The following is a 17,577-nucleotide window of genomic DNA, read 5'->3' on the forward strand; positions in this document are numbered from 1 at the left end:
AAAGACTAAGTGAGCGTGGCCTGGAGATGGCTTAGAGCCTTGTGCATGCCTCATCTCTGAGGGGGGCACAGACTAGCACATCACTGGGGCTTGCTGCCTGCCAGTCTAGCCAAAAACATAACCACAGTTAGGGCAAGACTGGTCCCCAAAATAAGAGCAGAACGATAGACAAGGACAACTGACGGACCACCCTCCCTTCTGACATCTGTGTACATGCACAGGTTTGCATGCACACATACATATGTGCTACATACACTCCCACAGACACTTGTATGTGCACTCGCATGAATAAATACATGAAATTTAAAATCTTTTTTGAACGAGCAAGGCCAGTAGAACCGATAGTGTGTTCCTACCTGGTCCCTCAGCCTCTCCTGGTGGCCCATGATGGCTGTGGCATGGTGCGGGTACTTCTGCTTTAGATGCTCTAGGAACGCCTCTCTCTTCCTGTCCATCTCAGACGGCTGCATTCCCAGGATCTCTTTGGAACTTCGGGGCCCACCTAGAGTGTGTCTCCTTGGGATATTTCGGGCAGGCTTGGAAACCTGAGCCCTGGCGTTTCCATTAGAAAGGCGTTCCCTGGGCCTGCGGCATGCTGCATCTTCCTGAGATGTTACATGAAGATTGCTTCTCCCTTGTTCTGCAAGATGAAGGACAAGAGTGCAGGTCACAGTTAATGATCTCACGGGCATCTCATCTGTGGAACACCAAGAGGAGCAGTGGCAGTTGCTAACGAATTAATGTAACTTAGCAGAAGTTTTTACTTTTACTTTTTTTTTAGGCAAGAATGAGAAAAAATTCAACAATCAGAGGAAAATTGAAAAAAAAATGTATGTTAGACGCTATAAGAATTTTTTACTTCTCTGTCATTGAGTTTGTTAACAAGAAAGGTCAGGAGCCGGGTGTGGTGGCAGACGCCTTTAATCCCAGCACTTGGGAGGCAGAGGCAGGAGGATTTCTGAGTTCGAGGTCAGCCTGGTCTACAAAGTGAGTTCAAGGACAGCCAGGGTTATATGGAGAAACCCTGTCTCAAAAAAAAAAACCAAAAAAAAAAAAAAAAAAAAAAAAGTAAGGTCAGAGAAACCGGTTGTTTGCAGGTTAGTAGGCTGCCCCTGTGACTGTAATTACTTCAGAGTTAACCCCAGGAATTCTGACCATTTGTATAATTTTCATAATAGTTTCAAACAACTAATGAGATTTTTAAATATTTATCATCTAAAGACGGTTCTGACATGTATCATTCAGCACCAAGAAGAAAGATAGTTCTATAACTCTCAGAAGATTGCTGGCACTGTGACCCTCTGGGAAGTTCCTTTCTCCATTATCATAGGCCAGGCAAGGGGAATATCATGAAATGTAATATTTGAGGATCTATAAAGTGAAGGCTTAGCCACATAGTCTGCGAAATTACTTCATCCAACACACACACACTCAAGGGAAGGACCGTGGGTATGTTTTGATGGCTTTGACCTATGTAGACAGGTTCCAAGCTTGCCTCTCAAAGTTAATCGTTAGAGTCTCCTAGAAAAAAATCAACTAGGGGGGACAAGGTTAATGCTTCCAGTTCATAGCATGTCCAAGGATCCCCCTCTCCTTTTCCTTTGTTTTTTGCCTGTGTGTTGTTTGTTTTACGATAAGGATGAAAGTAAGGAACACTGAAGACCCCTTCCCTGAGAAGCTGCAAGGAATCAAGAACAACTCTCACAGCCTTTTGCTTGTTTTTTTGTCTTGTTTTGTTTTTGAGACCGGGTCTCACTATGTTAGCTTGCTCTGTTGACCAGGTTGGCCTTGAACTCACAGAGTTCCTCCTGCATCAGCCTCCCAAGTACTGGAACTAAGAGCTGGTGCACCATCATGCCCAGTTCTCACGTCTTTTTAGAATAAGCAGAATAGGCTCAGTGGGTAAAGGCACTTGCCTCCAAGCCCGAGGACATGAGTTCAAGACCCAGTATCTACACAGTAGAAGAAAATCAACTCCTGCAAATTGTCCCCTGACCTCTACAGGTACAGGTGCACCCCACCGCCACCACCATACATACACATACAGCAACAGGTGTCCAGATTTTGGGTATAAACATCTCCCTAAAAGCAAGGGAACCAATACCGTAACACTTAGTTTCCCTTTGCCTGGAAACCCCTGCATACAGAGTTCCCAGTGCAGACTCCTTCTAGCAAAGAATAGAGACTATTTTCATCTCTGGCTTATTTCCTTGTCCTAGTCTTCCAAAGCTCAATGTGTGTCCTGAGAACAATTCTTCTTGTGTACTCCACTTCTCATTACTTTGCTCATTACAACATCTCCATCAGACACTGATGAAGGAAGGGAAGGAAACAGCCCAATTAGTTACTCTTAGCTCTTACTAGTTTTAGCAGTAAGCTTAAAGGAGCAGAAAACAGATGTTTTGGTTAAAAATATATTGAAAGATTAGTATAATGTTATTTATTTAGTAATAATAATCTTTATTAAGTAATAATCTCTAATACTCAAATTCTCGTCACAGTTTCCTTTTTTTAAAGCATCCATTCCCTAATAATACAGGAGTCACAGAGTCTATTACATAGAGCAAAGCACATGGCTGGAGATAGAGCTTAGAGGTCAACATCTTGCCTAGGATGTGCAAAGCTCTGGATCAGAGCCATAGCATCACCACAAAAAACAAAACTGAGAACAGATCATATCTCAGGCTAATAAACATATGTGCCAAGAAGACATAGAGCTTCATCTTTTGTGTGTGTGCATGTGTGTGTGTATATGTGTGCATATATGTGCACATGTGTGTGTGTGTGTGTGTGTGTGTGCATGTGTGTTGAATACATGTTTTGCATTGGACAAAACTGCTATGTGCATGATAGAAGAACCCTGTGGCTTTTCAAGATTGCTTTCAACATTAAAATAATCCATGTTAAAATTATTCAGGACAGCTAGATTAATGAGCAAGTCTGACAGTCTGGAGAGGCTATTGCTTTACATGGTCATAAAACACACGCATTTACATTCAGCTATATATATATGGACAAAAGGTCACATGTAACCAGTCAGGCAAGAGGAAGACACACTCTGCTCCATCCAGGGATTGTTACAGCAGGTCAAGATAGCTGAAGCAGACCTGCGGACTGTGGAGTCTCCCATGTTCTTCTTTGAAGTAAACTGGGCAACGAGCTAGAAGTAGGGTCTTGGAGGTCACTGTCAATCTACAGTCTTCATTAGCCTTGCAGTCATCCCATGTACCGGACTTTAAACTCAACCCTTCCTTCATGCTTTTCATGGGAAAGGTCGCATCAATTTTATGCTGTTTTTCTACTTTGTTCATGTTCTTGTGGATTTTAAAATAATGTTTCCGGTGGTCTAACAAAACTGAATGTGACATACAGTAAAGGGATGGAAACGGTACCAGCAGTTAACAAGGGAGACTGATACAGGCCAGCCAGCACACAGAGCCCATCTTTGTCTGCTCACCCTTATTGCTTGCCCTCATCCGCCACTCCATTGGTCCCATCTGCCTCCACCCCAGCCCAGCACCAGCACCTCAATAACCCAGTCCTGTCCACCCAAAGCCACTCAAACTCTTCACAGTTGATTAGGCCTTTCCTCTGCTCTGAGCAGCTGCCAGCCCCACACCTGAAGGAGAAATGACATTTGGGCCATTTGAATCACCTGGGGAGAATTCAGCCTTTTAGCTGAGCATAAAACCCAAGGAGAGGCATGCATAAACAAGGGAAGGAACAGACAAAGGTCCATTTTGCCACTATTCCACAGTTATGGTGTCAGACCCAAGTGGGCCAGTTTCACATGATCTGTATGAAGAAAAGTGCAGGCAGGGACTCTCAAGCTGTCAAACAGAATGGCACTTCTGTTTCTTGTTTGGAAAGAACTTTGGTGCTAAGATGTAAATATGGGTGTGTCTGGCTGTTTGCTATTCTGGGAATCCTTGTCTAACAAAGTAGAGAAGTTGTAGCCTAAAGACAAGGCCTGGGCAAGGCTGAAAGGCAGCCCTGTTTCCTCTTCCTGCCCCTCCCAAACTCTTCCAGGGAGCCCACTTCCAGCAGGGCAAAGAGAAAACAAGAGCTTCGAATGGAAAATCAGCCCTTAAACACTCCCCGGAGCACAAGTGAGTGGGGTGGGGAGGAGGGGGAGGAGAAGGAGGAAGAACAGGAGGAGGGCAGGCTCACCAAAGAGCTACTCTTCAGAGACCCAGGGGACTCCAGCTGTGATGTGTCTACATCCTGGACAAGAAAGGTAAAGAGGGATCTGGGAGGGCAAATTCAAAAAGGCAGAGGGTTATAGAAAGCCAAGCATCCCTAAGGAGCCGTCCATACAGCAAGCTATGCAGACCAGCAACTGCTGGACTGTAGTGGCTGTGACTTTGCCATGTTCTGATTACTCTGGCTGAGTCAGACCACACAGAGAGGGATCTGGGGTTTGGCATCATTTGGGCACTTCACAACCTACTGGGAACTGGCGGTAGTGCAGCTACTTCCTGGGATATTTATTTTATTTTATTTTTATCTTATTTGCTTTTAATTTTATTTGGGGGGGGGGTGAAAAATAAACACGAAGTCTTGTACATACACATGCTAAACATGCACTCTACCACTGAATTATACTTTTCTGAGAATTTATTCCATGGTCAAGATTAGGGAGTCCAGGGGCTCTCTCCTATAGGAGTTGAAAGCTAGCCTGGGTTACATAGTAAATTCCATAATAGCTGGGACTACTGTGTAACAGAGCACAAAATCTTGTCTCAAATAACCAACAACATATAGGTACATATATATCCTACTATATATTAGGTAGTCCACATACTCCTGTGTGTGTGTGGTGTATGCACACACTTGTCTGTCCTGGAACTCTATAGACCAGGCTGGTCTCAGCAATCCACTTGCCCCTGCCTCCTGAGGACTGGTATTAAAGGTTCCTCTACCACCTGGCTCTCTTCACTTCTTCATAGTGGTTAGCTGAAGAGACAGCTCACTAGTTTAGAACACTGGCTGTTCCTCCAAAGCAGGAGTTCAATTCCCAGCACTCAAATGTCAGCTCGCAATTCTCTATAACTCCAGTTCCGGGGGATCCTTGTTCAATTCTGGCCTCTGTGGGTACTAGGCAGGCATGTTGTATACAGACATACATGCAGGCAAACACTCATATCCATAAATACGTTTCTTAAAAAATGAAGTCAAGGATAAAAACAATTCCTTACAGACTTTATACAATAGGTAGAGCATTCGTGTAATCTAGAGAAGCGTCCTGTGTTGTATTAATTCAAATTAATTGACTGAGTCAACATTCATTTGCACAAATATTGAATAATGGCCTGCTCCAAACACTAAAAGGGATAGGAGGTGGTGGGGTGCTGATCAAGATAGATTGCATAGGAGTGTCTACATGATGATTAGAGAGTCAGTCAACAAACAACTAATGTATAATTTGAGCGCCAGGTCAGTGCTTTAAAGAGCGAAAGAAGATATGAAGGTAGAAACTGACTAGGCTGTTTCAGAGCACAGACTGAGCATCTGTCATTCTGTAGCCTAGCTCTAGATGGAGGCTCCCATTGCCAGAGGAGGCAATCAGGTAGATGGATTCTCCCCACAGAGCTTTCAAGAAACCTTTAAAAGCCAGAAGAGGAGGTCATGTTGGGGACAACCGAAGGATGATACTAGGAGCCCATGGCCTCCAAAGAGAATAAGACACAGATTCAAATTCCACCAACAGCCAGACATAATGATTCAGACCTGTATTCCAGCCCTCGTCAGAAGGCAGGAACATCGGGAGTTCGTGTCCAGCCTTGGCTACATGAGTTTCAAACCCAGCCTGGGCTGTATGAGGCCCTGTCTCAAATAAATTTCCCCAATGATTATTGAAAGCCTACACTGCAAAATGCTTACAGCTCCTCACACTGAGCACCTACAGGGGTTGCAAAGCTAAGTGAGAAAACTGGGAAAGCACTAGCAACAGTAAAGGCTTTCCAAACCTGCAGCAAAGAAACCTTAATTCAAAATCATATATATATACATATATATGTGTATATATATATATATATATATATACACATATATGAGATCATCCATATATATGATATATATCATATACACACACACACAAAATCGGGGGCTGAAGAGTGAAGAGATAGCTAGGGTCTTAAGAGCATTTGCTTCTCTCACAAAGGCTCTGGGCTTGATTTCCAGCACCCACATGGCTGCTCACAAATGCTTGTACCTCTAGCTCTAGTGGGATTCCCCTCGCCCCTTTTATCTCCACAGGTACCAGACACACACACACGGTAGGGAAAGTGGTACCTAGACTCAGGCACACACACATACACATAAAATAAAAAGTAAACAAACAACACACTTAAAAACAGGCATGTGGTGCATGCCTATAATTCCAGCCTTTAGGAGTAGGAGTTTAAGGCCATCTGCAGCTACATAAAAACTGTGAGGCCATCCTGGGCTACATGAGACTCCATCTTAAAAACAAAGCAAACAAAACACAGGTTGAAACAAGGCTGAGCTGTTTCTGGCAGTGCTCCTCCATGATGCTGTTTCATAGGAGCCTTGATTCTGAACACACACCATGCATGCTTCAATGGCATCTGCCACCATGCCACAACTTGCCAGCAAATACTGCCTCAAACACACAGACTTGGATTCTATTACTATGTTTTGAATTTCAGTGCTTTCTCTATGCATGCAAAGCTGTATGCTCTTATTGAGAAGGAATGGTTTAATTAAGGAAAACAAGGACTTTAAATAGCTTCTTACTGTTATCCTTCATTGTGTAACTATCAAATTAGTGTATCTTCAAAATGTATTATCTTAGAATGTTTGATTTTTTAAAAGTGCTGTTCGAGATGATGACTTGAAATACATTTAAAAAAAAAATCAGTCAGTAAATATTGGCTTGAAACTGGGATGGAATTTCTGCAATTTCTGAAATGGCTATAAACATATTTTTTGACATTTGTGTTGTGTGTTTATGTGAGTGATATTCTCAGCCCAATTATAAAACCAAGCTATCAACACTGAAGAGTATTAAAGAAGCCCTGCGTCTTGCAGTATCAAATATTCAGCCAAGATGTAAATCCTTATATAAAGATAAAAAAGCCTATCCATCTCAGTATGCAATTCTTTTCCATCTTTAATAAATGATCAAAGTACACACACACACATAAATAAGCGTCTTTATTATTTAGCCCCATAAATATATGAATTATATACCTCTCTTATTATAATTGCTTGTGTCCACAGTCATCCCAGTTGAAAGGCACTAGGGACAGAAAGTTCAGGAAGCGTTCAGGCCACAGGATCATCACTATTGCCGACCAGATGACCATATGCCACCTTTTCCAAACTGTTCGGACTTGCAACTGTTGCCCAGTGAAATTATTTATAGAGTTATCTTTTATTCTCCAAGGCGTCTGAGTTTGAACAATGAGTTACATGATCACCCAGGGTTTCCTTATACAGTTGACAGGTAAACCAAAATCCCTAGGGTAGGAAGCTTTGTTAGCCTTCCGTCTAATTAAGACTGATTGGTTAAGTGTCCCCCCGTGTAACTAGCACGTCATGGGATGTTACAGATGCACATGTGTGAGACATGGTCCTGGACCAGCAACCCCGAGTTGTAACAGCGTGAACAGACATATGCAGATATAAGGCGAGTTGCAGATTTGAACGTGTGGCACTGCAGGTGATGTTGTTCTGAACGATACTGCTCCCTCAGCTCATCCTCAGAGAGCCGTGCATGTCTCATCAAAGCATGCATGTGTCAGGCAGAATCAGATCTTGAAACTCTGACTGGGACTCTCGCCCTTCTTTTGTTATTTTTCCATCTCCCCCTTCCACAACCACTAACCTGTAAGTTCTCGGATGCCCCGGTGCAACTCTCAGACTTGTCCTTCTTCACAGAGACTGACAAGAGAGACAGCTCAATCCCCAGTCTTCCTGGTAAGCCACTGACCAATCTCTGAGTCGACTCCTGATATGTTTCTCAATCCTCACACACCCTAAGGAAATTCTTCTCCCTCACCCAAGATGGCCCTCGGTCATGTGTCAAAATGCTTTAACGCACCTCATCCTCCCAGTCACCTGGATCAAATATTTTCAAGCTCTCTCTGACCTCCCTTTTCTGTTCAACACTACATCTGATCTAAGCAAATTCCTTTGGCTTTGCATTCAGTGTCCGTCAGGAATCTTCTTCCTTCTTATCACAATCTGCTTATCGCCATCTAGACTAGAGCCGCACGGGGTTTCCTTGCCTGCTTTACTTCAGAAGGCTCTCAGCCCTTCCCCCAGTCCGCTGGTGTTAAGCCCCATCCCACACCCCAGCCCACCAATGGCCTACTAAGACAGTAGAGTTCTTGCCTAGCAGGCTCATGTCTTTACGTTCACTCCCAGGGTTCTAAATTCATTAATTTAAATTAATTTAATTAAATAAAAGGCAAGTCCAATTTGCTAGCGGCGGCCTCACCTCCTGTGAAGGAAGCTAAAGACCTTCCCACAGTTCCATAAGGCCTCCATAATCTGGCCTGGGCTGGCCTTTCAGCCTGTTCCTCTTCCATCTTCCTCCCAGGTTCCCGCTCTCCCCTCTCCTGCTGTGCTTTTGGTTTATTCTCATCTCTGCTCCTCCCTGGTAAATCTGTATGGTCTCACCACCACTCCCTTGTTCCTGTCTTATGTTCCCCTCTAGCCTCACTTTTAGCTAATAGAATCACCAGATAAACACACAGGATCTCCAGTAAAATTTGAAGCTTGAGAGCATAAAACATACTTTTTTTTTTTTGTATAAGTCTAACCCATGCAATATGGAAGAAATACATATGCTTTAAAAATTACTCATTGTTTATCTGAAACTCAAAGTTAATTTAGGCACTCTGTATTTTCTTTACTGAATCCAGCATTCCAGACATCTGACACGTTCAGCGTTTTGCTTATGTCTTCATTGTTCACCTCTACCCCGCCCCACCACAACTTGGCCCTTAGAACATCAATCCAATAAAGGGGAGTACTTTTCAGTCTGCGCTCTGCATCGCTGGATCCCGGGCTGCTGGAACACTGACTGCTAGATAGCCCAAGTTCAATATTCGTGGAGTGGATGAGTAAGCAAGGGGAGGCATCTGACCATCGAAACCTGGGACACAGCAATGACTTAATCCAGTTGTTTCAGGCTTAGTTCTTAAACTGGTCCCAAACTAATTGTTCCCTCTAAAATCTGGGTCGTTTCTTTCAGGACAGGCCCAGAGGTTGGATTCCTGAAGTAAGAACCGTCCTATCAAAAGAGAGCAAGTTGGGGGCCTTTCCCAGACTGGAGGCCACCAACCCTCAAACTGCGCTCAGACAAGTGGACTGCCGCTCCAAGGCTCAGGGGTTCACTGAACATTTAGCAGGCAGGCTTCCTTTTCAGTTCTCTAGGGGATTTTTCTCTCCTAATTGTATTTTCTTCTGTCTGGCTTGGCTTTGCATTTTCAGTGTGGATGAGTCATGTGCTACTTCCTTTTTTCATTTTAAAAAACACACACCTTTTCCCTTGTGCATAATCCCCACTCCCACGCGCTGTTGTGCACAGCCCTGCACATCTTTGTGTTACTAACTGGCCCTTCCATGAACCTGGACGGGTAGGGAGGGGCGGTTCGAGATTGTGTGGTAGGTGCCCGGACAGTTTGCAGTGAGAGGGGCTGAGGAGCGCTGGCATCAGTCTACAGCCACCCACCCTCCCGGCAAGATTTATTCGGAACTATATAAGGTTCTGGAAATTCCCAACGGAAAAGACAAGTCTATTATAAACAGAATGTAGAAAAAGAAACTGCCTGGAGAAAATACAGGAAAACTGTTTTAAGAACTCCCAACTTTTACATTTATACAGAAAGCCCCAGAGTTCTATCTATCATCTAGATGCTCAATTACTTCCCAGCCGTTCGGATCTGCAAAACAGAAACATCCTTAAACTCCAATTTAACTCTAAAGCGCCGCAAAACTTTGTAGCCCGCAAGAAGCTGCCCCCATGGAAACTCCTAACCAATGAATGGAACCACTGCGCCTGGGAGGTAGGTGCAAAATTGTCTTTTCGAGCCTCCCGAAGGACCAGGAAATTATCAAATAGCTGCCGGGAGATTCATTTGTCATTGCTTAGAGATCTCGCACAAACTGCTTGCTCACTGTTCGACCAGTTTGACACCATACACCACCTCTTCACCGACTTTAGGAAGATCTCACAAGAGACAAAGTAGAGCCAAGAAACCACAGCTCTGGGCTCAGTTTGAAAGTACACCCCACCCCCTCGCCCAACACACACACACACCACACACACACACACACACACACACACACACACACACACACACACACCACGCACGCACACGCACACACGCACACACACACACACACACACACACACAGACACACCAAGAAGTAGACTTTTCCTGGCGCCAGGCGCCCGGTCTCCTGTTCTAAGCAGCGTGCGTGTAACTCCATCTTTGAGGACTGTTACTTACGGGGCATCTGTCTGCTGTCTCCGGAGGGAGGCAGGTTCGGCTCACATTTCTGGCCTTCGCTTTCTTCCATTGTCCCTGCCGGCCGGCCAGGCTTCTCCCTCTGGAAACTTCAGAGCGCAGTTCGGAAAGCTCGCAGAAAGCGCTTGGAAGGGGGTCCGGGGGTGGGGCGGAGGGGACTGGCGAAACCCCACCCCAACTAGTCTCCACTCCGGTGCAAAGTCTCCCTCGCCCGGGAAGACTGCATTCCAGCGCCCGGCCTCCTCGGCCCTGGTCCCGGAGCGTCCGCCACCCTCCTGCTGTCGCCAGGACTGGGGGCTGTGTCTTGTAGGCGGCGGCTGTCCCCGCCTCTGCCGCCCAACAGGTGACGGCTCTGCTGACCTAGGACGCAGCCTGCTGGGTTTCCCGGGACTCGCAGCTTAGGGACAAGGCAAACACTTCACACAGGACTAGGGACAGGAACTGCTGTTTCAAGCCAGGCCCAGCCCTCTTGAATCTCAGGAGCCCAATAGGCCCCCCATATAGGCTGAGTAATAAGGAGCGAACTCTCCCCCAAAGTTATGAGAAATCTCTTTAAAAGTTTTACACACAAACTCTGTGGGGGACTACTCAGCATCTATGAAGAAGTATTGCAATCTCCTCTAGTGACTTCAATAGCTTTCTTACCTGGACTTTAACCCCTGCATGTTAAACCCTTTTCTTGTTTTGATTTTTTAATTCACCTTCCCTTTCTTGGACTCCTCCCCTCCCCCAACACACACACACACACACACACACACACACACACACACGTGTACACACACACACCCACATCCATACACACAAACACTCCTCTTGATCACAAATCTTAAAAGCCACTTACTAAATCAACCTTCTGAGTCTCTCAAGCTAATTACTTAAAAACCTCTGAAAGACAATTAAAATGTTTTTTCTTTGGATGGGCAGAATTACATCTGACAGACTTGTTCTCCTTTTAAACTACCTACAAATATTTATTTTGTTCACTACCCAGTCCTTGGAAAGCTGGCAAAGTTCCCAGAAAGTGAAACTAGGAGCTAGGAGGCACAATGTCCACACACAGAAAAGATGGGAAAAGAATCTAAGCAACATTTGCCTCGGCTCCTTTAGAGGTCTGAAGAGAATCCAATAGCTAACAGAGAAGGTGTGACATTTAATCTACAGCCTCAAATCATCTCAGGGCAGAGGACAATGGTCATCTTGCCTGCCATACCTTGACCCAATTCAAGCAGGACTGGACATTGATTTAGAACCGGAATGTGCACAGAACAATGGCTGGCCTCTGGGCCAGATTCTGACCTTGAGTCACCTGTGTGTCTTGGCAGCAGTAGGGACATATTTTGGCCATTTTGAACATAGAAATGCGGAAGTCTCTAAAAGACAAAAAAGTGTGCCACAAGTTAAGGTATGAATGACACCCATGTTGGAGAAAGAGCCCCTCCATTCCTAATAGGATTTTTCTGGAAGTCTAAGACAATGTGGAGGTCTTATAGGAAACTCAAGCAGTGTCCTGGCAAGGGGAGTACAGACAGTGTGTTTATTTTATTATTTTTTTCTTTTTCTTTTTCTTGTGTGTGTATGTTTATTTTATATTTAAAGATTTATTTTTATTTTATGTGTATGGGTGTCTTGTGTACACATAGATATGCGTACCACATTGGTGCAGTGCCCATAAAGTCAGAAAAGAGTGTTGATTCTCTCTAACTGGTGTTAGATGGTTGTGAGCCACCACATGGGTGTTGGGACAGACTTGACTGAAAGAACAACAAGTGCTCTTTCTGACTGAAAGAGCAATAATTGAGTCATCTCTCCAGCACCAAGGAGTAGGTTTACACAGCAAATAACTAGAAGCTTCCATGACCTTGCAACAGCAACACCCTATGATCTTACCCAAGGACGTCATGAAGTGCAGTTATCCCCATACTCCTGGCTATTTATTTAGGTATAAGTATTCAAAAAGGGAGATCCATTTGGTGTACAGGCTTGTAATCTCAGCTACTGAGGCAGGAAGATTGTAAATTCAAGGAGGCTTGCCTTTGCTACAGAGTGAGTTCAAAGCCTTCTTGAGCAACTGATAACCTGTTTTTGAAAGCCCAAGAGGTAGGAGAGTGTAGCTCAATGATAGAACATTTGCCTAGCATGTTCAAGGTCCTAGGTTTAAATGGAAGCACCACAAACAAAACAAAATAAAAAAAAAAACAACCAATCAAACAACAACAATAAGAACAACAAACCCACAAAACCTTCACAGAGGAAGAGTCTCCTGCATTCGGGCTTCAGGTTGGATTGTTCCGGTTGTCTTTCTAGGTATATTTATATACTTGGATATGTGGCTGTGCATGTCTTGCATGCCTGGAGCTCAGAAGAGGGCATTCAATCTCCTTTACCACTTTCAACTTTATTCCCACTGAGTCAGGTCTCTCCCTAAACACTTTTGGCTAGTCTACCAGCCAGCAGCCCTCCCTGTCTCTGCCTTCCTCAATCCTGAATGTACAGGCAGGTGCAGGAGGCCCAACTTGGCATGTGGGAGCTCATACTTGTATAGCAAGTACTTGTAACTGCTAAGCATCTCTCCAACCCCTCAAGTCATACGTGGTTGCTGTTAAGTTTTCAAATTATCAATACCAGTGGAAGGAGCAGTGAGTTGAAATAAGAGGCTAGGGGCTTTGATACTACCAAACCTGTTGCCCTGTGGGACAAGCCAGCCTCCTCTGAGCAGCTCTGTCTGTCACGGGAACAGACTCCATGATGAAGGCAAAAAACAGCAGGCTACTGCAGCCAGTCAACAGGAACCTTCCCTTCAATTGCATTCAGACAGGACAGATCCGTTTGTAGATAGCAATGATACCGCCACCCTCCTGGTGCTGTGTGCAAAGCAACTGAGCCAGTTTTAGGCCTCTGTAGATCCTTAGATGGGCCAAACACAGGGAGTTCTTCCACAATATCTGGACCAATATAGGACTCTAAGCAGCCTAAGGAATTCCTTTACTGTCCAAATGCCTCTGCTACTCTCTCATGCAAAAAGCAGACTGCTGCTACTTTAATAGATATTCCAGATATCCTGCACAGGATAGATAGGAGGATGAGAAAGACCGTGAACCTACGTCATCAAAGACTGTGACCCACACACGTAGTGATGGTGAAGTATCCTCCCGCAGAACAACATGCTGACAATTTTATAGGCAGAAATGTTGTGACTCACTGGAGTTCTTTTGCTTCTCCTTAAGAACAGGGACTGAGCTGGGTGGTGGCGGCACACGCCTTTAATCCCAGCACTTGGGAGGCAGAAGAAGGTGGATTTCTGAGTTCAAGGCCAGCCTGGTCTACAAAGTGAGTTCCAGGACAGTCAGGGCTATACAGAGAAAACCTGTCATGTCATTTTACCTGCTATTTACATATATCTCCTCCAGGCACACTGACCTTATTATTCCATGGACTGTCAAGTTTCTAGGAAAAACAAACAAACATACATACATATATACATACATACATGCAGAGAACCAGTTGTTGTATTCTGCAATCTACATAAACTTGCACTCAAACTTTCAAGAAATATACCACGATTGTCATTCTAGGTGCTAGAGAGACGGTTCTTTAATCTAGAGGCAACTCTGGACAAGAAGTATTCTGTGCCTTTAAAAATATAATTTTTGGCTTTCAAATTTTCTATCACATCCAATCTGCCCAAAATTTACAGGAAAGCAAGAACCTAAATTTAGTTTTCTTCTAGTTATCTAGAGAGCCACAAGAATGATCCTGGGGGTTAAACTTTCAACACCATTTCCTTGACACAGAGAAGGTGCAAGCCTTTCTCATATGTAGGAATTCGGACTTAAAATTAGCTTTTGTACACACAGAAGACTGTCATTAAATTAAAAGAGAAGTGCCAGGAGGACAAAGTTGACTTTTCAATCATAACCAACCCATAACAGAACTGGACTGTGGGATTTTAAAAGACAGCATTTGCATGAGTTGTCTAAGATGAGAATTAACCACAAACAATGGGGCATGATTTGCTTTAGGCCTGATTAATTACAGGGCAGTGGGAAAACACATTGGCTTCTTTTATGTAAACTATGCAAAAGAGAAATCATGTCTAGAGCCAAGCCTAAGTGGAATTACCTTGATATATGTTTTTTTTTTTTTTTTAAATTTTGTTAAAAGCGAGACAGTTTAAAGTAATTTAACATTTGGACACAAAAGAAATAATTGATGCTTGCTTCAGTCCTTCAATGGAACTTTTAAAGGCACTGATGACTCAGTCAAAACAAAGTGAACAGATCTTGTATCCTGGGTCTCTCAGACCAGTCCACACAGGAGAGCACGTGGGATGCAGAAGCAACAGAGCTTCTTGGACAGGGTCCCTTCAGGCCTTTATCCTCAGCCAGAAGGCAGAGATGAGCTCCAGACCTCTGTGCACCATCCCTGAAAGAGGAGAGCTTGCCTGCAGAGAGTGCTCTGACCACTGGGTTTCAAGAGAGAGTTAGACTCCCAGGAGTGCTGACAGAGGATAACAGAATCACAGGAGGAACAAGCTCCAGCCAGTGACAGCTAGAACATCTAACACCAGAGATTACCAGATGGTGAAAGGGCGAAAGGCAAACGTTACTAACAGAAACCAAAACCACTCAGCATCATCAAAACCCAATATACTCACCACAGCGAGTCCTGGAAACCCAACACACCGGAAAAGCAAGACTCAGATTTAAAATTATATCTCATCATGCTGGTAGAGGACTTTAAGAAGGGCATTAATAACTCACTTAAAGAAATACAGGAGAATACTGCTAAACAGGTAGAAGTCCTTAAAGAGGAAGCACAAAAATTCCTTAAAGAATTACAGGAAAATACAACCAAACAGGTGATGGAATTGAACAAAACTAGCCAAGATCTAAAAATGGAAGTAGAATCAGTAAAGAAAACCCAAACAGAGACAACTCTGGAGATAGAAATCCCAGGAAAGAAATCAGGAACCATAGAAGCGAGCTTCAGCAAGAGAATACAAGAGATGGAAGAGAGAATCTCAGGTGCAGAAGATCCAATAGAAAAGATGGACACAATAACCAAAGAACATGCAAAATGCAAAAAGATCCTAACTCAAAACATCCAGGAAATCCAGGACACAATGATAAGACCAAACCTAAGGATGATAGGTATAAATGAGAATGAAGATTTTCAAATTAAAGGGCCAGTAAATATCCTCAACAAAATTATAGAAGAAAACTTTCCTAAACTAAAGAAAGAGATGCCCATGAACATATAAGAAACTTACAGAACTCAAAATAGACTGGACCAGAAAAGAAGTTCCGCCTGACACATAATAATCAGGACAACAAATGCACTAAATAAAGACAGAATATTAAAAGCAGTAAGGGAAAAAGGTCAAGTAACATATAAAGGCAGACCTGTTAGAATTACACAAGACTTCTCACCAGAGACTATGAAAGCCAGAAGATCCTGGACAGATGTTATACAGACCATAAGAGAACACAAATGACAACCCAGGCTACTATACCCAACAAAACTCTCAATTACCATAGATGGAGAAACCAAAGTATTCCATGACAAAACCAAATTCACACAATATCTTTCCATGAATTCAGCCTTTAGAGAATAATAAAGGGAAAATTCCAACACAAGGAGGGAAATTATGTTGCAGAAAAAGCAAGAAAGTAATCCTTCAACAAACTTAAAAGAAGACAGCCACAAGAACAGAATCCCAACTCTAACAACAACAAAAAAATAACAGGAAGCAACAATTACTGTTCCTAATATCTCTTAATATCAATGGACTCAATTCCCCAATAAAAAGACATAGACTAACAGACTGGGTACATAAACAGGACCCAACATTTTGCTGCATACAGGAAACCCACCTCAGGGACAAAGACATAGAGGAAACCCACCTCAGGGACAAAGACCTCAGAGTAGAAGTCTGGAAAACAATTTTCCAAGCAAATGGTCAGAAGAAACAAGCTGGAGTAGTCATTTTAATATCGAATAAAATTGACTTCTAACCCAAAGTTATCAAAAAAGAGAAGGAGGGGCACTTCATACTCATCAAAGGTAAAATCTTCCAAGATAAACTCTCAATTCTGAATATCTATGCTCCAAATGCAAGGGCATCCACATTCATTAAAGAAACTATAATAAAGCTCAAAGCACACATTGTACTTCACACAATAATAGTGGGAGAATTGAGCTCCCCACTTTCATCAATGGACAGATCCTGGAAACAGAAACTAAACAAAGACACAGTGAAACTAACAGAAGTTATGAAACAAATGGGTCTAACAGATATCTACAGAACATTTTATCCTAAAACAAAAGGATATACCTTCTTCTCAGCACCTCATGCTACCTTCTCCAAAATTGACCATATAATTTGTCACAAAACAGGCCTCAATAGATAGAAAAATATTGAAATTATCCCATGCATCCTATCAGATGAAAATGGACTAAGGCTGATCTTCAGTAACAACATAAATAATAGAAAGCCAACATTCATGTGGAAGCTGAACAACTCTCTACTCGAAGATAACTTGGTCAAGGAAGAAATAAAAAAATAAATTAAAGACTTTTTGGAGTTTAATGAAAATGAAGCCACAACATACCCAAACTTATGGGGCACAATGAAAGCAGTCCTTGTTGCGGCCGACCAGCAGCTCGCAATGAACGGTTCAACTGAGATGGCAACTCGGGCTGCAAGAGAGGAACTAGACAGGCAGAAGAAAGAATGGAGCCAAGTCAAAATCACTCTGATCAAAGCTCAATTTTACTTGTTCTGGCACTCAGTTATGAAGGAAGGGGGAGGGGACCCGATTCCTGCCAAATAATCTCGGGGTCCAGTAGCAGGGTGAGCATGTGTGTGGCTCCAAACAGCAAAGTGGCATGGTCCAGCAGTGGGCATGACAGAATGAATGAGCAGGAAGTTCCACCCCTGAGCAAGCAGGTTTCAGGCTGGGGGAGGGGAGACTACATCTCCTCCCTGTTGTTAACAAAAATTAAAAAAAAAAAAGAAAAGGCTGGCCTGAGGCAAAAAATTTATCTATGCTCAATAGTTCTGCTTGAATTC

The 17,577-nt window shown here is 43.4% G+C and overlaps 1 protein-coding gene across 16 annotated transcripts in view; it reads right to left on the reverse strand.

Moving 5' to 3' along the window:
* Kiaa1217 (KIAA1217 ortholog) overlaps positions 1-17,577 on the reverse strand; it is a 470,681-nt gene that overhangs the window by 287,990 nt on the left and 165,114 nt on the right. For 10 of the 16 annotated variants that reach the window (XM_029470015.2, XM_029470001.2, XM_029470022.2 and 7 more), the window contains exon 2: positions 357-640. In XM_029470015.2, coding sequence (XP_029325875.1) covers positions 357-640 — 284 coding nt within the window. Of the gene's footprint in view, positions 1-356; positions 641-10,487; positions 10,783-17,577 lie in introns of those variants that run through there. The other 6 variants (XM_029470054.2, XM_029470027.2, XM_029470023.2 and 3 more) reach the window with 5 other exon arrangements.

This window comes from Mus caroli, unplaced genomic scaffold, assembly GCF_978045245.1.
Source record: "Mus caroli unplaced genomic scaffold, Mus_caroli_1 scaffold_2, whole genome shotgun sequence".
Classification (NCBI taxonomy): Eukaryota; Metazoa; Chordata; class Mammalia; order Rodentia; family Muridae; genus Mus; species Mus caroli.